This window comes from Mytilus galloprovincialis, chromosome 1 (genome assembly GCF_965363235.1).
Source record: "Mytilus galloprovincialis chromosome 1, xbMytGall1.hap1.1, whole genome shotgun sequence".
In the NCBI taxonomy this organism is placed as follows: Eukaryota; Metazoa; Mollusca; class Bivalvia; order Mytilida; family Mytilidae; genus Mytilus; species Mytilus galloprovincialis.
Genome location: NC_134838.1, coordinates 80,839,842 through 80,867,505, shown reverse-complemented (window position 1 = coordinate 80,867,505; position 27,664 = coordinate 80,839,842). Strand labels below are relative to the sequence as shown.

General features: G+C 30.6%; 1 protein-coding gene across 5 annotated transcripts in view; it reads left to right on the top strand.

Annotated features, from left to right (window-relative positions):
• Positions 1-27,664, top strand: part of LOC143085466 (FYVE, RhoGEF and PH domain-containing protein 2-like) — a 63,818-nt gene that overhangs the window by 1,784 nt on the left and 34,370 nt on the right. For 2 of the 5 annotated variants that reach the window (XM_076261835.1, XM_076261826.1), the window contains exons 2-3: positions 600-794; positions 24,136-24,297. In XM_076261835.1, coding sequence (XP_076117950.1) covers positions 600-794; positions 24,136-24,297 — 357 coding nt within the window. Of the gene's footprint in view, positions 1-599; positions 795-1,819; positions 2,292-9,434; positions 9,541-24,135; positions 24,298-26,408; positions 26,506-27,664 lie in introns of those variants that run through there. The other 3 variants (XM_076261852.1, XM_076261844.1, XM_076261861.1) reach the window with 3 other exon arrangements.

Below are 27,664 nucleotides of genomic sequence, written 5' to 3'. Positions count from 1 at the left end.
GCAGATCTCAACTAGCAAATTGCATCTTCAACAAATCACTCTCCCTTAGTAGATTGCTTGTAGTAGTGCTTCTGTTTAAAATGTTTTAATAAAAACAACTCGACTAAAAATGACAACTTGTCTTCCTATAGAATCTGTCATAAAAAAATATATACCTTAGTGTAAGCAGAAAGTGTGTATGGGGTTTACCCAGTTTGTAGTGAGCACAAACCCTCTTTACCAGTACCTATTGAAAATTAAATCGATTTCAAAACAGGGTTATTGTGTGCATTTTTGAAAGGAAAGACAAATATTTTGAGATTATTTATTGGGATTTCAGGAAAATCTACATTCATATGTATACTTTCTGAATTTCAAATTTATTCTTTTTTTCAGTGGCCTTCAGCAGATTAGACCAACATTCATTTATTTTTTAATCAGTATGACAGTTACCAATCACAGATCTTTTGAAGGTCATATTGCCACCTTTAACAATGAACTAAAACAAACATAATATAGTATTCTACTAAGAAATCTAATACAAAAGAATGGTGACAGTTTAAAATTTCCAATGTTGATTGTAAATTAATAAATTCTACATTATATATATTTTTTTTCAGATGAGGACCACATTATAGACATAAAGCCTGACGAAGAAAATCCAAGATGGAAGGTCAATATTGTTATATCTCAGGATATCTTGAAACCTTACATAAGACTTCGAACACGAAAAGGCGAACCTTTAGTCAAGGTCAAGGATTCTATATCATCTACCCTGGTAGACTTCACCGATTTTACAGAGTTATTCCTCACAGGTAAGTTTGATGGCAATTAGAACTAGATTTAAAAACTGAGATTTATTGAACTTGTTTGGAAGGAGTTTTCTTACTTCCCCTTCCCAAATATGAGTATAGCCATCTATACCTTTGGGTAGAAAAGCCTTTGAGTTTAGAAAAATACAACATTTTATAAACAGTAAATTTACACAAAAGGAGCATTATAACAAATGAATTTCATGTTAACCCAAAAGGGATGACGGCAAAAATCAATAGAATAGCTTTCTTTGAATTCCCTTTTGTTACATTTGAATTATGTATTTTCCTATCACTGTGTAAAAATTCATATTGCAACAAAATTCTCTACAGTCAAATAGTAATAAATTTAAAGATGTATTCATTATTAAGTCTTATATCTACACATGTATAGCTCTAACATGTCTCCAAAATGCATGTCCATGCATGTGACCAGTGTCCAATGAAGCAAAAATTATACAGCTTTCCCATTAACAAATTTTTCATTGATGGTGTGATGTCTTCCTATTGTTTTAAGGATAGCTTATGATTAAACAATAATTAAAAGGGGTGGGGGGGTAATAAAAAAGCCAAAAAAGTTTTTTTTTTTGTGATTTTAGGTAAAAATTATACCATTGATGTTCAGAAAAGTATGAATGTTCAAAAGTTGCATAAAATATATATGTATTTCATAAAAAAAACCAATTTGCATTTTAAAATTATTATACCTTTATAAGTTTGAAAAAATCCCTTTGATTGCATTTGTCTCTCTGCTTCTCTTGATAGTAAAAGTATTTTGAAATCTAGAAGATAGTGCTTAATTGATTATTTTTTTTAATTGATGAATTTTAATCAAATTGATTTAAAACAATCATTATAGAAGAATATTATTATTTTTCTCCTGGCCAGAATGATACTTCAACATACTTTATATGTTTACATAATAATTGCAATGACAATGGTGTGAAGAGAAGTGGCTATGGTTTATATATTCAATATATTTTCAATATATTTATATATATACCCTTGGGCATACTTCCTGGTTGCCTTTTATGTCCGGTGGAAATATATATATTAATCTCAAACCTCATTGTTTTGACTGGAACTATATCTAAACTAAAACTTATTATATTTGATGTTTTAATTAATAATGCGTAGAAAATTCAAAAGAAGAGTGCTTTTTTATTCTTTCAAATGACAGAACTTAGTGTTATTTTTTTTTTGAAACTTTCGCGTATTTTATATTCGTCCTAAGGATATTAGAGATGTTTGTGTATCATTCTAATGACATATTTATTTGACAATAATTACAACTCATTATGTCAACAGATTACAGTGTGTTTTGTAATATTTTTACATCATTTTTTGTTGACTAATTATTTTTTCTTGGCTTGTGGTTGTATGTCTTTTTTTTGAAAAATGTTGTGTTGGAGTAGACATTTTGTGAAAATGGACGTATATTTTATTCTGTCATGAAAAAAATGTGGAGGAAATTAAAACTTCGCAAGCACAAATCTGCAGGTAACATTTCTTAGAATATATTTATTTATTTATGTTAATTATGAAAAAGGAAATAGTTTTTAACTCCTGGAAATAAGAAGCGAAACAATTTAATCAGAGTTTCCTAGATTCTAGGAAAAAAGCTATGTTTGTTTGGTATATGTATTTTTGAATTTGATTACCTTCAGAAAGGAAATATTTCAGCAATGTTTTTTAGTAAATATGAGAACTTGGGTACCTTAACTACAATAAATTTTGCATAAATAATTCTCCTAAATGCATGACCTTCTTAAGGAAGAGTTTTAACAGAACAGTAGAATAAAAACAGACAGACCTGATTTATGAGAGTTTCTTTACGGGTAAAAATATGACTGGCATAAATGGTAAGAATGCTGAGATCTATCTACTGTCTGCATGGCTGGGTTTTTCATCAAATGACTCCTTATTGGAGTTATTGCTCTTTAATGCTGAATATCTTAAAAATTAAAATAAATAATATATTTAAACTTTAAAATGCAAAAATTATCAGAAATACAAGATCTACAATTAATTAAACATAGCAGTAGTTGTGGTTGGACTGCTTATTGGAATAATTTCTCTTCAATGACGATATTTACGATATATTTTTTTTGCATTTTTGTCTATTATCTTGAAAATTATAAAAGATATGTAGACATTTTAATAAGCAATAATGATATAAAGCAAGATCTACAAATAAGTCTTACTTTGAAGAAATTGCTAGTTGACTCGGTACAAGACATGTCTTAGTGTGTTTTGGGTAAAAACTAAAAAAGAAGAAGGATCTGTAAACAGGAAGAAATATCGACAACAAGAGATTTTTGTCATGTACATATATATATTACATTCGGTATCAGTCCTTTTGCGCCAATTACTGTTTTTCAGGGGTATCATTTGCACCAAATTTTGTTTTCCAAATGTATCAATTGTGCCAATATTCGGAACTCATTTGCGCCAATTTACCTGTACACATATCTATCATAAATATTAATGATTAATATATGTGTATTCTTATTTTTGGCTTAAAAAGTATCAAATGTTCGGAGATATATCACCATGAAGATGAGCATCTAGAGAGAAATGACTTAAAATGCATTAGACAGAATAATTAATAAACATATACCAATAGAAAAGAAAATAGAAGCTTTTGCTGATTATGTTTTAGCCACATATGTTGATGACACAGTGCTTTGTTCCCATTGTTCCCACCATGCGTATGGGCTTCATTATTATTAGGAATTATTATGAACTGTTTTATGCATTTCATCCTTCAATGTTTGTGTTTTTGGACAAAAAAGGGAAGTTACAAGCTACTACATACATTAAATTGGGAAGTACATATGCAGCAGCAGTAAGAAGATACGTTTTAGAAAAGGAAACATTTGCCATGTAAACTGCTTGTTCCAAGTCCCACCCTTACATTCTAGTCTGCTATGTTGGAAAGTGTCCATTATTGAAGATACATAAAGACCTTATTTGAGTGACACAATTAGCTCTTTAGAGTCTCTAGTTACACAAAACATTCACACATTTCAGCTTAAGCTTGTGTGTACATTTCTATTTTACTTAGAGTTGTTTCTAATCATTGTTGATGTGGTAGATTTTTAGCCCAGTATTTTTTGGTAATTACTGGTATTTTTTTTTTATGTATACATGTAGTTGGAAAACAGAATTTAAGCCCTGGGCTGCTATGTACAGCTTGTGATATGAGATTGTACATAATTTCATATCTCACTTTTTTGGTATATATTCTTGGGTTTACTTTGTAAAAGATTATCTATGTTTTTTTTAATCAGAGGTTTCTAAGTTTAAAAAGTACAATCTCAGTTAAGAGCAACTACCCTGAGATGTGGTGTATCCTAGAATCTTACTGGAGTTGAAAGACCATACTAGGATGATCTTTTGATCACTTTTAATTAGAAGTTTGAGATGGAAAAGATCAAGCCGCATAATCAAAGCAAAAGTTTACAAAATAGTCATAATATTGAATAATTCATAAATCAGGAACCACTGGATAAATAAGTTTCAACCTCATAATTCATTCTTTTTACCTCACATGGCCAGAAGGGCCAAGTGAGCTTTTCTCATCACTTGTCTTCCGTCCGTTGTCGTCGTCGTCGTCGTCCGTCGTGGTTGTTAACTTTTTACATTTTGAACTTCTTCTAATAACCACTGAATGGAATGAAACCAAACATAGCATGAATGTTCCTTATAAGGTGCTGACCAAGTGTTGTTACTTTGTAGCCAATCCATCATGCAAGATGGCTGCCAGCGAGGGACTTAGTTTAACATAGGACCCTATTGGAAATGCATACAAATGACTTCTTTTAGAGAACCACTGAATGGAATGAAACCAAACTTAGCATGAATGTTCCTTATGAAGTGCTGACCAAGTGTTGTTACTTTGTAGCCGATCCATCATCCAAGATGGCAGCCAGCGGGGGACTTAGTTTAACATAGGACACTATGGGAAATGCATACAAATGACTTCTTTTGGAGAACCACTGAATGGAATGAAACCAAACATAGTATGAATGTTCCTTATGAGGTGTTGACCAAGTGTTGTTACTTTGTAGCCAATCCATCATCCAAGATGGCCACCAAATGGGGACTTAGTTTAACATAGGACCCTATGGGAAATGCATACAAATGACTTCTTTTAGAGAACCACTGAATGGAATGAAACCAAACATAGCATGAATGTTCCTTATGAGGTGTTGACCAAGTGTTGTTACTTTGTAGCCAATCCATCATCCAAGATGGCCACCAACGGGGGACTTAGTTTAACATAGAACCCTATTGGAAATGCATACAAATGACTTCTTTTAGAGAACCACTGAATGGAATGAAACCAAACTTAGCATGAATGTTCCTTATGAAGTGCTGACCAAGTGTTGTTACTTTGTAGCCGATCCATCATCCAAGATGGCAGCCAGCGGGGGACTTAGTTTAACATAGGACACTATGGGAAATGCATACAAATGACTTCTTTTGGAGAACCACTGAATGGAATGAAACCAAACATAGTATGAATGTTCCTTATGAGGTGTTGACCAAGTGTTGTTACTTTGTAGCCAATCCATCATCCAAGATGGCCACCAAATGGGGACTTAGTTTAACATAGGACCCTATGGGAAATGCATACAAATGACTTCTTTTAGAGAACCACTGAATGGAATGAAACCAAACATAGCATGAATGTTCCTTATGAGGTGTTGACCAAGTGTTGTTACTTTGTAGCCAATCCATCATCCAAGATGGCCACCAACGGGGGACTTAGTTTAACATAGAACCCTATTGGAAATGCATACAAATGACTTCTTTTAGAGAACCACTGAATGGAATGAAACCAAACATAGCATGAATGTTCCTTATGAGGTGTTGACCAAGTGTTGTTACTTTGTAGCCAATCCATCATCCAAGATGGCCACCAACGGGGGACTTAGTTTAACATAGAACCCTATGGAAAATACATACAAATGACTTCTTTTAGAGAACCACTGAATGGAATGAAACCAAACATAGCATGAATGTTCCTTATGAGGTGTTGACCAAGTGTTGTTACTTTGTAGCCAATCCATCATCCAAGATGGCCACCAACGGGGGACTTAGTTTAACATAGAACCCTATGGAAAATACATACAAATTTCTTCTTTTAGCAATAGAGAACCACTGAATTGAATGAAACCAAACAGGATTGTTCCTTTCCTTTTGAGGTGCTGGCCAAGTGTTGTTGTAGCCAAATTTTATCTTTTTTTATATAATTTCAAAAACCCAAGAAAAGTCAGGTGAGCGATACAGGCTCTTGAGATCCTCTAGTTTTATTATGAGGTATATTCATGCTTATTTCAATTTTCAATATAAAAGTTTATATTAACTGTAATAAAAAATGAAGATTAAATATATACTTACATACTTGACAAATTATTTCAAGTGTATCAATTTTGTCAATTGAGGAACAATTGTTTTTTTGTTGATATTTTTTAAGAGTAATATTTGCTTTAAATACATATTTTAGTATAGAAAGTGAATACCTCATTGAACCCATTTATATTAGTGGTTTTCTTTTACAGACAAATAATTGGTATCTCACCAAAAATATTGAATACATAGTATAGATATAGGCTGATGCTGACCTAATTTAGATTTTTAATTAGGTTAGATGGGGTTGAGGAATTTGGCTTGTGTCTTCAAAATTATGAATTAAGAAAAATTGTATGATAACTTGAACAGACAATACCAATCATTAGACAGGGATGGTATATAAATATAAGTTGTTTGTTGATAGATTTGATATCTATAGATAATAATATAAACAACCTTCATTAAATATACAATACATAACGACTTTAATATCAGCTATTTCATATTTAGCAAAGTGCCATATAATCTGAAAATAAACTTCTGGTAGATAATGTTTATTATATTATATTGTAATTAATAGTGAAATCTTGTTGGAAAAGATTCGTGTTTTGAATATGTCCCTCAAGACCTCATAAGCCTCTGACTTACTGAGTTATCCAGTTTTATAATAATTTGAATTACCATGTTTTTTGGAATCTAAGACATCACACAAACTTCTGTAAGAAGAATTCATATGATTCTGAAGATAAGAATTAGGAGATGTGGTAATTAACTGCCAATGAGACAATTATATATTTTTAGTTCTGGGTATAGGTAGTTTACTTAAACACTGTTATAACATCAACTTGGAAATAGTGCCAAATTAGGGTTTTGACCTATATTTCATGGTTCACTGGACATGAAAATGTGAAAGTGCAAATGTGGCATTAGTGTTGCCTATGGACATTATATTCTTGTTTTAAATATTTTTGATGAAAGTAGAATTGACAATTTGTAAGAAAAAGGGATTTTACTAAAAGGTTTTGGGTATAATATACGAAGTACTTCATCAAGGGAACAAATACTCACTCTGGGCTAACACGATAGATTTTTAAATAGATAACTAGATTCTATAGATTGCATTACCTATTATGCAGTTCTCACATAATAGAATACTTGTAAAATGTTAATTCCATAATATATTTAAACTTATCTAAGTGTTGTAGATTTAGTGATAAGGAAGACATATATATTCAAGGACTTAATGAATTGTGATCTATATAACTTCCTGTTAAAATTTGTTTCTAAAGTTCTTTTAAATTGTTAAAAGTTAATGGATAGTTGGTTCTTTTTCCATATTGAAAATAAGAAATTTTATTGAAGTTGCAGATTTTTTTCTCAACAGGTTTGTCAATTATCTATTACATAGTACCCGGTATATATAACAGTTGTCATTGTTTATTTATTACTTTGGTTTTGTATCTAGGTCAGATTACAATATAATCTTATAAGGAAGTTTCACATGTTTAAGGCTCAGTGGGTCAGTTTTATGATCATATATTATTTGATGAGATTTTATATATATATAATTGATACGATTTTGAGAAAAATCCTGTTTAATTCATATAAAATATTTCAAAATGCGCATTAATTTCTGAATTTACAGTATTTTTTTTATAGTGGATTAGAAAACAAGTTATTGCAACTTATATTAATCCCTTTCCACTTTGCGGGTGCTATTGCTTCCTAATGTAGCGGCATTAGCCTGTGGATGTGGTATGACTGCAAATGAAACAACTGTTCACAAGAGACCAAATGACATTGAAATTAACAGCTTTAGGTCACAGTATGGCCTTCAACAATGAGCAAAGGTCATACCTCATTGAATTGTCAGCTATAAAAGGCCCCGAAGTGACAAATGCAAAACAATTCAAATGAGAAAACTAATGGCATGATAAGTTAATAATGTACTAAAAAACATAAGCTATGCATTTCAACAGATAGATTAAAATCAGATTCAGCTGGAACTGTTGAAGTGTGACGTTTCTGCAGTTTTTTCTGTTTGCCATATAGAAGTGCAATGATTTCAGAATAAATTATTGAAAATTTTAATTATTAGTACAATTCAATACAAACATTTTTCACTAAGTCACAAATTTTTGCGTGCCTTTATTATTGCGATTTTGTCATTTTAGACCAAAATACTATTTAAATTTTTGCGATGTTGAGGAAAATTCTGTTAAATTCACATATAAAAAATTTAAATGCAAGTTTAATTTATTGCGATTTTAACCCTGCCTCTTTTTTTTGCAATAATAAAAACATTGCAATAATTTGTGAATTTACAGTATTCTGTGGGAGTAATTTCACTATCATAAATAGTCTTACAGTATTTTACATAATGTGTCATTTCCTGAACATATTTTCTAATGGGAATACTTGTACATGTATTAATAAAAAATAAAAGTCACTTTTATCCTGTTATCCTTTATTTGTAACATAATTTATTTGTAATTTTGAAAAATGACTTTTTATAATAAAAGATTGATTGATTGATGGGGGATTAACATCTAACAGAAAATATTAAATACATTTGCAAGATTATAGTAAATAAAAGAAAATTATAGAAAAATGGTTTTTTCTAAATTTAATAATAGTGATGTATTCCATCATTCTAATTGTTTCTATGCCTTGTACAATTTTTTTGTTTTTTTTGTTGAGAAAATTAAATGTTATTTCTTTATACTGCTTATAAACAACTATTCCAGGTAAAATATTTTGGGTAATATCACTAAGTTTTGAATTTGAAGCCCATGAAGTAAAATTCTGTGAATCTGTTATACATTATATATAAAACTCTTAAGATATAATAAGAAATAAAATTATACGGTCAATGAAAATTGCACTTCAGTTGCAGTTTATATTATAGTTTTGGTAGGGCTTAAGTTTGAAGATTTTGTTTCAACACAATTGCAATTAATCCTTTTTACTCACAGGGGCAAGTTGGTGGTAGTTGATTTCTATATAGGGATGAATTTGTGGAAACTGGGGGCAAGTTTACAGTTTTGGAAGTAAATTATATCTTTTCCTAAGACACTTGAAAAAATGAAACTTTTTGTACATTTCTCCTTCTTAAAAAAACAATATTATTATTATAAATGGTAAATAAGTGTTATAATTAAGTACCTTATGAAAGAATCTTTCATTGTTACGTCAAAATTTTCTTTTGTAATATTATACAAAATAGGGGAGATAACTTTAAATATTATAAATTTTTAAGTATCAGGATTTAACTTATGACACAGAAATGATTAGTTCCTGTATCAAGATGCATGGACCGATATGTTATGTGTGAAAAAATCCAGAGTTATTTCAATCACAATGGATAATTCTGAAAATTCTGAGAAAGGTAAATAGGACAGAAGTGGCAGAATTTTATTTGTTTCTTTAAATACTGACTTAGTTTTTCATGTTTTCTTATACAATGGTCTTTTGTTGATGTATATTGAAAATTTTCATCTAGGAAGTAGTTCTTTTTTTTTTAAATGACTACTGTACACTAAATGTAGTTGTGATGATACAAAAGATAGAAAATTTGATATGACTTGTTTAAAAACAAAAAAAACTGTCACCGTAAAGTTCAGTGTTATGATTAAGAAAGAAATACAGTCAGTTTTCATATGTGTTCATTATTTTGCTCAATTATTAAAAAAGAATGTCAACATTGAAATCTGAAAGAAGGGTCAGTCACCATGTAGGATTATTTTTTTACTGATTCTTAAAGGGAAACTTCGCAAAAAAATCAAAAATTGATATTATGTTCATTCTGTATAAAAATGCTCAAATTCATAAATATTAAAGTTTTATTCCGCTAGATAAGCGATCACCATCGATTTTAAATTTAGAGTATCAATTCTCTGCGTTCGGCCATTTTGTCTTCTTTCTCGATTAATAACAACGATATGTCTATAAACCACAAAGGTACAAAACGACAGTAACCGATGTAGTCGTAATTGCGTGTCGATATCTTGTCACTCGTACGGTTGTTTTATCCGACTAACCAACTTGATACGGAAAATATTCTTATTATTTTTTTAATTACCATGGTCTGTTGTTTTTAAACTGTTAATATTGAAATTGGGTAAAAAGTCAAAGTTGAAATCATAAATAAGTGTTCCGTGAAAATTGTTTTCGAAAATCTAATTTGTTCATAATTCTTTAAAGTAATAAACTTTTTTCAAATAAATTCTGATCTTCCCTCATCTGATCACCAGCATGGCTAAAGGTATTACTTCCAAAGGTATTGTGAGGGGTGTGAGGTGACACGTCCAGGTATTCAAGCGATTTCCTGTCGGGCTTGCAAGTTCATGCATCGTTTCACTTATGCAGGTATTGATCAGTGCACGGCCGATAACTTATAACTTTCCATTTTGAACTATCAGATGTATAATATACAAGTCTGTCTTACTTGTCATTACTAAACTCATACGCTTGTTTATAAATAACATTTCTGGTGTAAAGAATATTATTCATAAAAATATATAAATAATACCCTAAAAAATAAGATTTAATGAAATTAAAATCTATTTAAATATTTTTTCCAAGGATAAATTTGGGAAAATGTAATATATACTCGTTGTCAATAGTGAAGGACAGAGTGGAACATACCAGAAATATTGATTTAAAAAATGAACGCACTTGTCGACGATTCGTTTATATACGACTGGGTAGAAAGTTACGGAACTATAGCGCAATTTAGAATATATACATGTATACATTGAACATAAGAAAAAAATATATTTTGAATAAATTGGGGTAAAAGTTTTGTAAATAGACTAGTCCACGTATGCCAACAGTATGTAATCATCGAATGTCGATAGACTATTGTATACCAAAAGAAGAAGAAGAGAACCAATTTGAATACAGGTCGATGTATAACTTGCTTTGGTTCATCGAAGTTTTGGACATAATAAAATCACAGATTTATATTTCTTATATTTCAATAAGATTGTTCTCGAACAAAGGAAGGAATTCGTCATCATAACTGTTATATATGCCACTGGACGGACACTAATTATAAAAATAAATTGCTTGTCCGCTAAATAGGGGTATTCTTGTCAGATAAAAGACTTTTAGTTATATTAAATAAATAGGGAAATATGACATTATATTGGTTCTGTCTTTTTTTTTAAACATCATTAAAAAGATGTGTGTCTAAGGTGAACGCCACAAGAACCCTGTAATACTAGTACGAGAGTATAGCATGTAAACATTCCTTCTCAATAATATGGTTGTATTGGAAATCTTTTCATACAGATTGACAACTCATGGTCCGATATGCATGTAATATTTGCCATATGACGCCCATAGTTCTTTCTACCATCATCATCTTATTCTTTAATATTGCTGTTAACATCGATGGTTCACACCCAAACAAAATGGGAGTGATGTACCTTCGGAGCTTCTCCGTGTTATAACTTGTGAATCTTAATATATAGACGAAATTTCGGTATTGAAATGAATCTACATCTCACAAACAGGATGTTTAAATAACGATTTTGAGTAATCCCCTAACGAACCAATATAAACGTATGGCAAGATACAACCATGATTGAAGGAATTTAGTTTTTGTCAGACGCAAGAACTCATCACTATCATAAACATATACGTATATATGCATGCAGTTTCAAATATCAAGAACAAGCGGTCGATGTCGATAGTCCGTTTTCTAACTGTTCAGAGTTAGACATGTCACTTGTTCATTCTTGGAAGCCTTCATATTCCCTGTCCAACGATTGGTACTCTTTCTGGTTGTGTTGACTATATATGCTTGTATGGTTATTCTGTTGTTTATCTGTACAACTGGTTGCATTTCCTCTCCTTTCCCAACAAACAAACTAACGAAACGCTACTAGTCTGCTTTCTCTGGAGCTCATCCTCAATGGCGCTTATACGTCAGGAAACTTACATGTATACTAATAATGATTGTTTCAAGAACAATGATGTAGGGACGAACTATTCTAATTTCGTCAATATCAGTTATGCATGACTAAAATATAAGTTTTATTACAACAACTGTATTTGGTCTCGAATGTATGTTAACTAATTAATGTGTTTTTATAGACAAGCTCAAATCCTCATCCAAATAATATAATTTATATGTAATAATCGTTTCCTACCACACCGAGATTTAATGCCAAGCGGTAGACATATTTTAGGTACTAATTAAGTAATTAAATGAACAATATTATTGATAACAATAATTAATCATTAATGTGCAAAGATTAAAAAACAACAGTAGTTTTTCTTTATTTGTACGTATTATATTCCGCTTTGGTAGAGTTATCTTCAAATAGTTTCAGATATTAGTTAATACATGGGTTTCAAAAGTCTAAATGTAAGTATTCTCGTACATTTTTTTGCCTAATAAAGACAATCAAAATGCTTTGGTAAAGCTATTTCTAATTTCTAAGTTCCCCTTTTTATGAGACATAAATCAAGGACAAGAGGTTTATATCATTTCATTCTGACACATGAATTAAGTTTCCCATCTTTAACCGAAAATTGTTTATTTCTTAGTAAATTAATTTATTTGAATTCAAATAAATAATAGCACCAACTATAATTAAATAATTCCACGGCGATCTATTTTCATTTGTCACCAACTTGAATATGTATTTTAAATGTGTGTATTAAATGCTCCCTTGTTTTATAATCCACTGATCCGAATAGACAGTCACACCTGGCAAGGTGTGCCCTAGAGGCGTGGTTAACATGATACCGAAGTGCAAATAACAATTTACCTTTCAACAAGCCATCTACAAGTTTTGCCCGGTTTTGACACAGAACCGTGAATACACACATCGTATAAACCTAGTCATAGCAGAGACAGTAAAAGGTCAATAAGAGTACACCAACATATTGTCTTTACAGATTATTGTACTTAAATTTGTTCACCTTATCAGTCCGAAAATGCATTAATTAAAAATAAATTTATAACATTTTGTTTTGTCTAAAAAATTAATTTGAATATATACGTTTAACATAGAAAATTTATCTCATGAATATGTACAATTGCACGTCTGTGCGTTTTATCTTCTTATTATCGGCTGGTTATTAGATAAAGCAGAAGTCATCGACGCGCTTACGATTACGTCAAAATATGATTAAAAACCAAGACTTTTAATGATTGTTTTTTAAATCCCGGCATGCAAAAACCAGGAGAAAACGTCACGACCTACAGGAAGTTGTTAATATTTTTTCATTGATTATTGAATTTCTCCTTTATTACTGCAATTATAGCGATAAAACTTTGTGAATATATATATTATGTCATAATGAACATATTTAAACCATAAGTAAAAAATCGCGAATTTTCCCTTTAATATAACAAAAAAAATCTTAAACTGGTGTGACAAGTATATTCATATTTTTCAAAATCTTGGAGGTGAAATCAAACAAACCTAAATAGTTTGTACAAAGTAACTATTACAGGGGGCTTGTCAGTCTATAAATATATATCAATTTCTTTTTATTGGTCATACACCGTTGTAGTCATCTCTTGTTAATTTCTTAAATATGAAAGAAATGCTAATACTTTAAAGGAGTCCATGCATTGTTAAATTTTTGTGTTGTGAAATAAGAAGAGAAATTTTGATAATTTCTTAATAAAAGAAATAGAGAAAGAAATTGTGGTTATTGCAAGCTTTGACTCAAGATACAATCATTCTTTATTTGCTTCATTTGAAGCACTTTTCTGGACTAACTGTTATCTAGAATGGCTAGTGCAAAAATTGTTTGACGCTTAATATTAGGAAACAGATTTGAAAATAACTAAGTCAACAAATTGTCAGGCTTAATGTGTAGATAATTTTGAAAATAAAGGATTTTATATTTGCCTCTTTTATGTTTTTCGTGTGTAGATTGTTTAGTGTTCATTAAAAGTCAGATTTTTATTGATATATAACTAAATCACTAGTACAAAGTTTATACATTATAATATCCTGATTCATAGTGTAGGACTTTGTTAAAGTGGCCATAACCTTTGTTACAAATTGTGTGAACTAAAGAACATGACCATAAAATATGTGATTCAGAAGCATGAATTGTGGTTAATGTAAAAACTATTGCTTTTTTTTTTTTAAATTTTGAAGCAGAAACAAATAGATTTTATGTTTTCTTACAATGTACAAGTACATATTACATAAACACCAGTAACTTTGTGAAATGGCCTATTGTATTTTATGATATGTGTTAACAATTTTTTGTTTTGAAGTTTTGTTTAAATGTAACAGAAAATACATAAGTCTCATGTCTTTGTATTGCCAAAACTTGACGTCTAAAATTGTCAATGTGCCTCTTTAAAGGCCATTGTAAACAATTCAAAATTATTTAAACCTCATAACCTTGTATATAAAAACAGTTTCTGCAGGCAATGAATGTGATTATATTCATATGGATAATATAAGATGTAGCCTTTAAGTTTTATCCCCTCTCAATACGGGACACTAAAGTAGATGTACATGTATTTAAATCCATAGACTTCTATTCATAGGTAAATTTTTCGTAGGTAGTATGAATAAATTTGAATTACCTATTTTAAATACCTATATTTACTACAAAATAGTGAGCGATGTAAATAAAACACAATGATACATACTTAAATGACATACATCACTTTTGTCAATGTTATTAAAGTGTCGACTTCCTGATTTTATGGACAACATCATTGGCACACATTCAGATTTCGTATTGTTTTGTTACTTTCTGCATATATTAGGAGTATATAGATGTCTTTGTACATAATTAAGGAATTTAGTTAACATTTATAAATGAATAAAGTGTATTACATGCATTTAAGGAATAATATTATAAACTGAAAAGTGAGTATCACTTCAAAATTATACTGCAACAATATTTTGAATATATGTATACATTTTCATTCGTAATTTCTTAAGTGCTTGTAAAAGTTAAACAGGAAAACAAAATTATTTTTAAATTGTTATAGAAGACAATATTTAAAAGTTCAGTCTGTGATCCAAACCTACAATAATTCTAGCCAACAAATAGATATCCGAGACTTTTTGGAGTAAATTGGAGTTACCAACCTGACCTAATTTCATATTGTTAGAAATGAATTGTAGAAATGTCTCTTTTTTTTTAGGACAGAAGAAACTATAAATGATAGATTAGTGGAATTTATATCTTCCACTAGTTGGGTAACCAGGTCCAACCTTCCTATTGAATCTTTTTTTTTGGCAAATTTATGGAAGCACTTACTGATATAAAGTTCAGTGTTTGATAGTAATTCAAACACTAGTTCGATGTCAAATTTGTTTTGTTTTTCAAAGTACCTTATACCTTAGTCAAGTTTTTAGTAATTTAAGAATATGTATGATAACTTTTTAATTTGCAGTAATTTTTGGGCCAAATAAGGGCCTTATTAATTTGCCCCTACTCCTTTGTATAAATGTTTCTATTATTTGTCTGAATTGTAGATGTTAGGACAAAATTTAATATTTATACAGATTTGAGATGTTATTGGATATACACCAATACGACATCAACCAGAAAAACAAAACAAGCCAAAAGAGATCTATTGGATAGCATACAGTCTTCAACAATTTAGACAGGCATCTATTCAATATGTCAAACTCTAAAATTCCTCAAATTTGTTCACTTGAAAAAATTATGTTTGCTTAGTATGAATGAAATAATATGACAGCATTATTAACATTATTTCATCCCTAAGACTGTTCAGTATAGTACCAGTATTCATACTTTTTGCATTTAGCTTTAGCTTTGAAGTACCGGTATGAATGAAATAACATGAATTTACAAAAACATTAAAATTGAGAATGGAAATGGGGAATATGTCAAAGAGACAACAACCAGACCAAAGAACAGATTTAAAGGCCACCAATGGGTCTTAGACGCAGCTTGAAAATCCCTCCCCCTCCCCCTTTTAGTCAAAAACATGAATACATTGGTGAGGGTGGTAAAGGGGGGTGCTTGCACGAAAAAAACGTGAAATAAGACATACTTTCACGTTGAACGTGAAATAATTTCTGTAATGAACGTTGCACGAAAAATAAATACTTTTATTTGAACCTTTTGTGACTGAGTCACTGTCTTCTTGTATATATTAACTCTTTATTTTACTTGATATTCCCGATTTTGTATACACATTTATGATATAATTGGTTTACGGCTTTTAAAAAAGTATTTCTTGACGATCCCTGCCAAGTGTTTGAATTTTATTTGAAAAATACCGAGCACGCAAAATAAGACTTTGAAAATCACGATGCACGTAAAATTGAATAAGCAGAACACGTTGAACGAGGCACCTGTCTTGCACTGAACGTCAAATAAAAAAGTAAAAACGCGTTGAACGTGAAATAAAAAACGGCGATCACGTTGCACGAAAATAACCCTTAACCACCCTCATTGGTTGTTGGGATTCAATATGAGTGATGCTGCTTTATTGGTTACCTTTTGCCTCACTGGAAAGTTGCTGTCACTGCTGAAGTTTAATATTTAATTCCAATGTTAGTTACCTCAAAAGACTATCAGTTCAAATTACTTTTATTAAAGAACTGGAATTGGATTGCCCTGACAAAGCAACTTTTTGTTATACCTAGTGTATATATATTTTGATGACAGTTTTTATGTTAAGTATTATATACAATATATTTCATATTTGATGACAGTACGTGTTTATGTTAAGTATCATATAAATTGAAATCAATGATATCTTATAAACTGACAACTTTATACCACAGCTGTTCATTTGAAGTTTTTTTTATTATGATGATCACCAATCATTTTTATAGTGATAGAGGAAGGAAATAATTTTATCTATTTAATCAAACTTTAGAAAATAAGTTCTTTTATTCCAGTTTTGAATGGTTGTATTATTAAAAGTATTTAAAAATAAATGTTGATTTTTAAAATTCACATACTCTGTAAAGGAACAGGAAGACTTTCATTTAAAAAAAAAAAAATTTTTATTAAGTACATTGTACTTCCAGATAAACAATATTTTAATAAATATATAGTCTAAGATTTTTATTCATATCATATAATACAGATTGTATTGCTCAATAAATGTGGGTTATGCAGCCATATTGTTTATTGAACAAACTTAATTATATATTTGCATGGGGGATGTATTCCTGCGTTTTACTTGTTTACCATTGTGCCAAAATTTCCATATTTTGGGGTTCCTCTTGAAAGCCTAAATAACTTTAGGGTTGTGTGTATAAAGCTATTTGCTTCCCATGAATAGTATTCATGTTTAGTGATACATGTATAAGATAAGAAGGCAAAAGTAGGGAAACAAGAATGTGTCCCTAGTACACAGATGCCCCATCCGCACTATCATTTTCTATGTTCAGTGGACTGTGAAAATGGGGTGAAAACTCTAATTTGGTGTTAAAATTAGAAAGATCATATCATAGGGAAAATGTAGTACTGCACTAAGTTTCAAGTCGATAATAGACTTCAACTTCATCAAAAATGACCTCAACCAAAAACTTTAACCTGAAGCGGGACAGACGGACAAATGGACAGACGTACGGAAAAACGCACACACCAGAAAACATAATGCCCATAAATGGGGCATAAAAAAGCAGGATTAGATAATTGTCCAGCTTAGCTCATTTTTTGTAAAAATCCAGCCTAAATCTTCAATTCAATATTAGATGTTGTAATGCAAAAGGATTGTAAATATTGTTAAACCATTAACTAAGCGTGCATATAACTATACAATTTTGGTCTGCTTCTAAATGTTCTTGTTGGCAATAGTATAGGTAACAAACAATCTTGTGGCTGATGTGTTAGAGTTGGACTAAGGCTTACTGTGGATTCATTTATTTTTGTGGGTATCAGTTTTCGTGGATCGAGGAAAACTTGAATTTTCATGGATATTTGATTTTATGGTTTTGCTCATCTCTGCATACCTAGCCTTTAGGAATTTTGTATTTCTTTGAATATTTGAATTTATGGTTCACCTGTTCCAACTAAACCCACAAAAATTGGTATCCAACAAATAATAATGAATCCACAGTATATAAAAAGTGATATTCTATCTGTTTTTTAAATTCCTTAATAAGAGCTTGGTCAGAAAAATTTCTCTCTCTGAACTTAGTTTTTATACTAGTTTTTGTTTGCATACTCATTTACACCAGACACAATACGATATATGTAGAATAATTGCATTTAATATTATGCATTATGCAATAAAAGGAAGTAGATATATTTTCAACAAAATGAACCATTGGGCATTGAACCAAATTAAGATCTATTTTTTCTTCATTTCCTTGATTTGACACATTCTTTGTTCAAGTTAGAAAATATTAGAAAAACAAAATTTCCCTGTATTAGACTCCATTAGGATTTTTACAGTCGACTGTGAGTATTTCTGTTAGTTCTTTTACACAATTTTTTTTTATTTCATAATTTCATTGTAAATAAACATAAAACTTGATTGATTGTGCGTGTCCAAGCGCTTTTCCTAATTTACCTTCAGCAGGAAAGCTCAAATCAAAACATTTGAAAGTCAAAGATGTATAAGACCTAAGCATGTGAAGATATATTTCCAAAAGGGACCTAGAAAATAGCCAAATTCATCTAAGGTCAACTTACCTTAGTTTCTTAAACATTTCTGAAATTTGTAATGAAGAATATAAGAAAAGTAGTTTAAAGAATCTTAAAAGTTAAATTCAGCCGTAAGCCATCATCTTTGGGTTGGCCTGTTAAAATGATTTTCTGAACTGAAGATTTTTACACAAGGATGTAAAAAATAAAGTAATTTGTTTTTCTATGCTGGAGAGTTATACATGTAATGACACGTCTGATATATTATAGTATACATATCACTAAAATTGGGACCATTATAGAATTTACATACTGTGAATTCATTCTGTTGGTACATATCAACTTTCATTGCCGGAGAAAATTTTACTATTTCAAGAGTACCTAATTTCTTAGTTTAAGTGTTTATCAATGAAATTAGAAAATATATTTCCACCAGTATCTGAATGTAGGATTTTCTCCTTTAGCCATGATGAATGCACTTAGATTGGTATGCCACAAATATTTCAAATCAATTGATGGGATAATGCTGTAGTCAGTAAGATTATTATACATGTAAAAAAGTAAAGTAGGATTGTTACTCTCCTTTGATTTGATGGACTGTAAGAAAGACTTTTTTAAGGAGAAGGTCACCTTGAGGAAGAGTATGTACAGTTTTTTCTCTCTCACTTTTTGTCAATATGGGGTAGCTTCTAGTTGTTGGAAAGTACTTTTGCAGTGGCGGATTCAGGGGGAGTGTTCCGGGGGTTGGAACCCCCCTTTTTTTTGGATGATCAATGCATTTGAATGGGGACATATAGTTGGAACCCCCCCCCCCCCTCTTTGTCCTTGGTTGGGAACCCCCTTTTTAAAATGGCTGGATCCACCCCTGCTCTTGTGTTTACTTATGATTTAGTCATAGAAGAGTTTAAATTCTTTGATAAAGTAAAAAATATGATGCTTGACTTATACACTGGTCCTCATAGGGACCCTTGTATGGTTATTTGTATTTTATCAGGATATTGTTAATATTATGTTAATGGTCATCTTGAGGGGAAAATTATTATTGGTGGAAAAACCAAATGTTATATAGTAAACTATATATCAGTCAAACTATGGCATACCAGAAGTTAGTCATGCATGACATGTTTCTGTCATACCCTGATGTAATACTACAACTTGTTCCCCAAGGCTTCCAACCCTGGTATTCAAAATAAACAAATAGTAATATTTCATTCAATGTTTCCTTAAAGTGCATTTTGAGTGCATATGATAATGAATGGAATCATAATATATGCATTTTCTAAAAATTGGTTTCATCAAATTGTTTTTATACTATTGACAATGACATCAATCATTAATGGCAAATTGGAATGTGGTCATTTACTAATGACGGACTTAACAGTCTGGACTTTATAGTATCTCATCTTCTGGTATGCCTGACTTTTTGTATGGATGATGGACTACATTTGATTACTGGTGTCATATGGAAAATTGAACCCCCTTAAAATTGAACTATTTTGGGTATGAGAAATAGAACCTGGGGTCAAAATACCATATGAAAAATTAAACCAATAGTTAGTTTTCCATAGTGGGAAATTATACCACCAAAATATAATTGATATGTTGCACCAACCAGGCCTTGTAATGACCTGAGGTTCGTTGAATAAGGAGATTTGAAATTGAGAAAGGAAAGTGATTAGTGGTTGCTGGTTATATGATAGATTGGTCTACCACTGATTTACTTAAGAATATCTCTACATCCCCTCAGGTTTATATCTCTGGTTATCTGATAGATTGGTCTACCACTGATTTACTTAAGAATATTTCTACATCCCCTCAGGTTTATATCTCTGGTTATCTGATAGATTGGTCTACCACTGATTTACTTAAGAATATCTCTACATCCCCTCAGGTTTATATCTCTGGTTATATGATAGATTGGTCTACCACTGATTTACTTAAGAATATCTCTACATCCCCTCAGGTTTATATCTCTGGTTATATGATAGATTGGTCTACCACTGATTTACTTAAGAATATCTCTACATCCCCTCAGGTTTATATCTCTGGTTATCTGATAGATTGGTCTACCACTGATTTACTTAAGAATATCTCTACATCCCCTCAGGTTTATATCTCTGAAACCTCAAGTTGTTTTAATTTTTTTAATCGCACAGATATAAGAAAGTACCAATAATTTAGGTAAATTTAACTGTAGGTGGAATCTATTTTAAAAGTAATTAGGTCAGGCTGCAAAAGAGAAAGAAAATTCATCAGAACATCCCGTTTTTTTTTTTTTTTTAGAAGGTGACACTTTGATTCATTTGTCCACATGTTAGCCAAGTTACCAAGTACACATAATTATCTAAGGGACATACATAATTATAAATCGTAAAAAAACAACTAAATCATTGTCATACAACAATGACATCACTTACAACACAGTAATATGTATCAGAGGTAGCTTGTGACCAATAAATCACGGGAAATACAGGTGTAGACTGACCTGTCGTTCAGGTAGGAAGTATTCTAATATCTTGGCTGGACACCTGTCCAAAAAAAAAATAAGTGGTTGTTTCTGTTGCTAGATAAAAAGGAAGATATTTCTTAGTATTTTGATACTGAATAAATCCTTTGATTTAGTACAAAAATTATGTGGGTTAAATTTTTTAGTGATACTTTAAGCTTGTCTTTAAAATGGGACAGATTTATAAAATGTAAAATGTATTGAAGTCTCCTCACTTGTTTTATGATAGGAAAGTTAATTTTAAATAGCACAAATATCTCTGTTGTTTGGATGAGTTTTAAACATCAGAATCAATTAAGCATTTGTTAAGTAAGCATTAGGAATTATAAATAATGGCATGGTATTGGGAAAGTGGCACTCGATGTTACCCGATTTTGTTACGTTAATAGGCAAAAATACTGTTTTAAATCTTCTCAAATTAGCACATACATATGGCAGGCCTTGCAGGCGTAAAACTTTTGAATAGGATGATCCTACTCAAACTCAGAAATCAACCAATCAAAATACTGGATTTGGTGTTCTGAGCACAAATTATGTACTCCCGAGTACATATAAAGTTTATAACTGAAAATCCATTAAATTTGGGCTTGTAAGTATTTGCCATGGTTAAGTTGTATATTTTTTAATAAGATGTTTACTTACATACAAACTATAACCATGATTACAAAAATAAGTGCAGATGGTAAGAGTCAATATGCATGCTTTTCAGTATTATGTAACTCTTAATTACAGCTGGTTCAAATTCATTAATATATAAAATTACAATTAAAGACTTCAGAAGTCAGAAAACATTATACTCAATTAACGGAACTATTTCTCAAACATCTGTTTTTCTGCATGTTGCACAGTAATAATATTTTAATTGCAAATTTTCTGTCCGTGGCATCAAAAGATAAATGAAAATCATCATATCTTGAATAATTAATAAGGGTAGTAGACAGAGTTGAAATACACAGTGATTATCTTCCTGGAATAAGCTTTTAGATAATTAGGTGTAATATTAATTAGCACATCCTGTTGATTTTACAGGTAATAATTACCTGGGGGCACTGAAGGGTAACGATACATCAGGTTGACAGATTTATATTTTATTTAGTGTTAATAATCATGGTTTTTGTGAATAATTATGTCAGATACAATATGACCATGTATTGATGACCTTATGATAGATGACCGTGTCCAGATAAGTTCTGTCCACTATTGTTCTGTACTAATCCAAAAGTGACACCTATTGTGAATTTTGTAATACACTTTATTTGTGATTCATATGTATTTCGCTTAAGGTAAATGTAAACGTTTTAAATTTATTTAATTTTACTAAGTCTATTTTTCTTCTTTCTTTTTTTGCTATATATATTTGATAAATTCATGAAATTTTGATTAAATACTTTTCCGTAAGACAGTCTATAATAAAACTGGTCAGCCAGCAAATGTTAATGATCATGTTTGTTAGGTAAACAGAAAAAAGTCACAGGATAAAAGTGATGGCAGTTTTACCTATGATGTTACAGTAAATGCTCATAAAAATATCTAACTTAAGTTGCTGTAAATTATATTTTCTTCCATGAACAGACAATGCTCGAGGAAAAACTAAAATTTTAATATCGCCTGGTTCAGTGGTTTTTTTTTTCAAGAAGATTAAAGTTAGATTTTGTATTGTTTTAAATTCAAATCTAAGGGCAACACATTAAAGTACATTTACAGATGTAAAAAATGTCCATGCAATTATTAAATCAATAATGAAAACACCCATCAAAGATTCATACACTAATTAAGATTGGTAAACGAACAGAAAGTCACAGGACAAAAAGTCACAGGACATAAAGTCACAAATTTGATAGGACAAAAAGTCATAGGACAAAAAGTCACAGGACAAAAAGTCACAGGACATAAAGTCACAAATTTGATAGGACAAAAATTCACAAATAATTTGTTGACAAATGTTTGAACATAGAAGAGAATATCTTGAAATGTTAACTTTTTTATACATATATTCATATTAAAGTTTAGGAAATTTATCATTTTACTTGAAAAATGAAGATTTATTTAATTCTAATCATGCAAAGGATATATTTCTTGGCACCATGAAGCATTTAAGTGCTAATCTACTTTGACATTTTGTTTTCTTAACAATTATTTGATCATCTTTGATATTTTTTTGATAAATTTTGCTCACAAAGTTTTGTTAATATACAATACTTCAAGAATAATACAAAAATGTTTTTGTAAAAATAAGCATTTTTTATTCAAAGAAAATAATCAGAAAAAATGAATTGTGACTTTTTGTCCTGTGACTTTTTGTCCTGTGACTTTTTGTCCTGTGACTTTCTGTCTGTGACTTTTTGTCCTGTGACTTTCTGTCCTACATTCTTAAGATTTACCATACATTTTGCCTGAACAGGCAGACTGTGTGTGCTCCCTCAAATGGGAAAAATATTGTTTTCTAACATTTAAAATCAAACAAATGTCACTCTAATTTACTTTTCCACAATTGATGCAAACTATGCAAATTAAAGACAAAACTACAGACACTTGTAAAACTCAGTTTTCAAAATTATAGTACCCCTTCCTTGCTGCAGCACTTTCACATGACAGATATTTGTTTATAAAATTAAAATTTAGAATGGAAATGAGGAATGTATCACAGAGACAACAAACCAATCAAGAAAAGAAAACATCTGAAGGCCACCAATGGGTCTTCCACACAAATCCAGCACCGAGAGTTGTGCTTCAGCTGGCCACTAAACAAAAATGTGTACTAGTTCAGTGATGATGGATGTTATACTAAATTTCTGCTTACATATACCATTGTATACATGCCATTAATATTTACTTTTTATTTCATTTATATATCATGTAACTTGAATTTATTTGTATCATACATGTTTCTTTATTTTGCAGGAGAAACTGAAAGCTTTCCAAAGCCATCATCTAAAGATGAGTTGAGGGCCTTTGATGATCAGATATTTGTCACTGGTACAAGATCTGTGCAAGTCAGTTTAAAAAAAGTTAACCGAACTAGATCTATTCCAGATTTATCTACATTGAGAAAAAAGGCAAAAGGTAAACAAGCCTTACATCTGAGCTAATGCCACCCAAAATATTGATATTACATGTACTATTAACACGACATTCCTGGTAGTATTTAGGTGAATTTACCTGAGAAAATTCTCAGAATATTATATAAAAGCCCTTCAGAAAATCTGTTCAGGTTATTTGACAAACACTCCAGTCCAGGATTTGCTAAATATATGGTTTTAAAAATAGATGTTCTATGAAAACTAAAAAAGTAGTTGATAATAAGTCATTAAACTTTGTTCGATACATGCAACCTCAGATTGTATGAAATGATATAAAAAAAGGTAACTGAAAAATCGTAATTTTTGTGGGAACCTGTAATCTTCTACTTCTATTACAAATACATTATATATTTATGGAATCCATGATATGGATAATTAATTTTCTGCTTTGACCTTTCCTGCAAACAATATATAGAATAGCAAATGGATATTGGAAAAGCCCTTAAAACATTTGTGCGCCACTGAATATTCAAATTTAAGGTTCCCAGTATCACCTATGAATTTCACGAAAAATGAATATTTAACCATTGACAAAATCTTGAGAACATGTTGCATTAAATTTTACTCTGATATTTATAAACATAAGTTTGTGATAAGGCTTTTTGTAGCATCAACTGTACATATGTAATTGAAATCAGGTTCAGCTTATTAGTTTTTTGTCTCACCTTGACAGAGTATAAAAGCAAGACATAGGTATGCTGTTTCGGCGGCAACAGCGTCAACAATGTATTAGTTTGTGATTAGGTCTAGTTTATGACAAGTGGTAGGTCAATCATATTTGTTATGCAGTTGTATAAGCATTGGCACATCTCATTTCCATGGAGATTATTTGGCTCTGCCTCCTCAGGCATGGTCTATTTACTTTGAAATTTTTGCTTATAAATGTATACAGATTTTAGTTTGTGATTAGGTCAGTTTTTGGGGAACCACAAGTGGTAGGTCAATGATATTTGGTATGCAGTTGTATAAGCATTGGCATATATCTCATTTCCATGGAGATCATTTAGCTCTGCCCCTTAGTCATGGTCTATTGACTTTGAGAATTTTCTAAGTTATCATGTATTAGTTTGTAATTAGGTCAGTTCAAGGGGAACCATTAGAGGTAGGTCAATGATATTTGGTATTCAGTTGTATAAGCATTGGTACATCTCATTTCCAGGTGGAAAATATTTCGCCTCGCCCCCTCAGTCACAGTCTAATATGACTTTGAAACTTATCTTAGTTTACATGTATTAGTTTGTGATTAGATCAGTTTAAGATGAACTACTTATGTTAAGCGAAGTTATTTGGTATGCAAATTTAGTGTCATTTGCAAGTATCGTTTCCATGGAGATTATAAAGCCCCATCCCCTCTTCATGGTTCATAGACTTGTGAAACTTTTACATAGTTTACAAGTTAATGTTTGTATTTAAGTTCGGGAACGACTTATAATAAGTCAATGGTATTTGGTATGCAGTTGTATTAATATTGGCACATCTCATTTACATGGAGATTGTTTAGCCATGTAACTCAGTCATGGTTCATTGACTTTGAATATTTGCATAACTTAATTGTGTAACTTAAATGTTAAAGTATTGCTATTTTGATTTCAACATTTGCATAATCAAAATTACAAAAAGGCGAGACATATCTCTGTGATAACAGTTCATTAAGTAGAGTACAAATGTCTGAATTACTGTTTGTGAATGATTTTAATTTTTACTTGTTAAACATCCAGTGGCAAGTATTTCATGAATATTCAAATTATATAAATAAAGCTACAATCAATTATTTAAAAAAATGGAACAAATATCAATCAAGATAATTAGGAATAAGTAGTAAGTAAAAGGGGCAACATCTAGTATAATCTTTAGTTGAAATGATTCCTAAGAATTATCTCTTTTGGAATATTCCTTCTATGTCAAAAAATAGGATCCTCCCACACACTCCCTTGTGATCAATGGATAAAAAGTATAATTTATCCGGTTATGTAAAAATCTATAACTCGTTAATTGTCGCATATATTGATGAATGAGACATACCTGAGTTATGTCGTTAATGATCACAGAGAGAAAAAAATTCCAATACCACCTTGACCTTTTGTGAGTCAGCATGCAAGTCCACAGAATGCATTGCTGTCATTGATTTTCTAAAAATTTATCATTTCACCGAAGAAAAACAAAAATGGATTACTGATCATGTGCATGTGGGGTAAGAAATTTTTAACAATTGCATTTGTTGTTTTTGATTTTTTTTACAAACGTCTGTGGGAATTTAGCTATTGATCCATGCATAAATTAGTTTTCTTAGGAAAAGGTCTGTTTAATTTCTTTATCTGCTAATTGGTTAACAGGAAGCTGAAGTTTTGACTCCCAACATGCCCTTCCGTAAAGATAAATTTGTGCAAAGGTGCATATTTTTATCAGCTAATTAGTTCTATATCAATAACTGCACAATATTTCAAACAATGGAAATAGGAATAATGATAAGAAGGTATTGATAAATTGAATGATATTGTAACCATGTTTCACATTTTTTTTTATCAATCAGGAAAGGAATCTTTACCTGTTGGTTCATGTTTTTTAGGGGGTAAAATTTCTGCAGAAAACCAGAAATTCTTCCAGATTCTTTAAAAATGTAAACATAATATTTATTTTTAATTTTAATTTATGTCTAAACAAAGAATTCATGACTTCCTTCTAGCATACTTTGCTAGAACATCTATTTGTTTTTTATACATCATGTATATCAAATATGAATTAGTTTCAAGCATGGAATTTTACTGAAAATAAATGAGGAAAATGAGCCAGTTATTTTAACCCTAAGTTTAAATTGCAACAATTTGTAACAAAATCGACTGCATTTCTATTATTCATTGCTATTATACAGCGTTATTAGTCTCAATTGAGAAAACCAATTACTGGAATACAAGTTTATATGTCTAACTGACAATAACTCGATTTGTCTACCAATTTACTCGATATATCTCCTCTAATAGCTATTGCCTAAAATAGTTCAATTTCTCATTACATGTTTGTCGCTATTTATTTAAAGGAGGACACCATTATTTATTCCATACACAAACTGAAAATTTCACAAGAAGACAGTGTTTACGAATCTACTAGATATATATCACCTCTAATAGCATTTACCTAAAATAGTTCAAATTCTCATTACAATTTGTCGCTATTTATTTAAGGAAGGACATCATTATTTATTCCATAAACAAAGTGAACATTTCACTACAAGACAGAGTATTATAATAAAGAGTATTGATTTTACAAGGCTAGCGAGTGTGAACTGTCATTCCTTCACATCATCGTCTGAATCACAAACTAATCAACTCATTGATTCTTCCATCAATCGGATT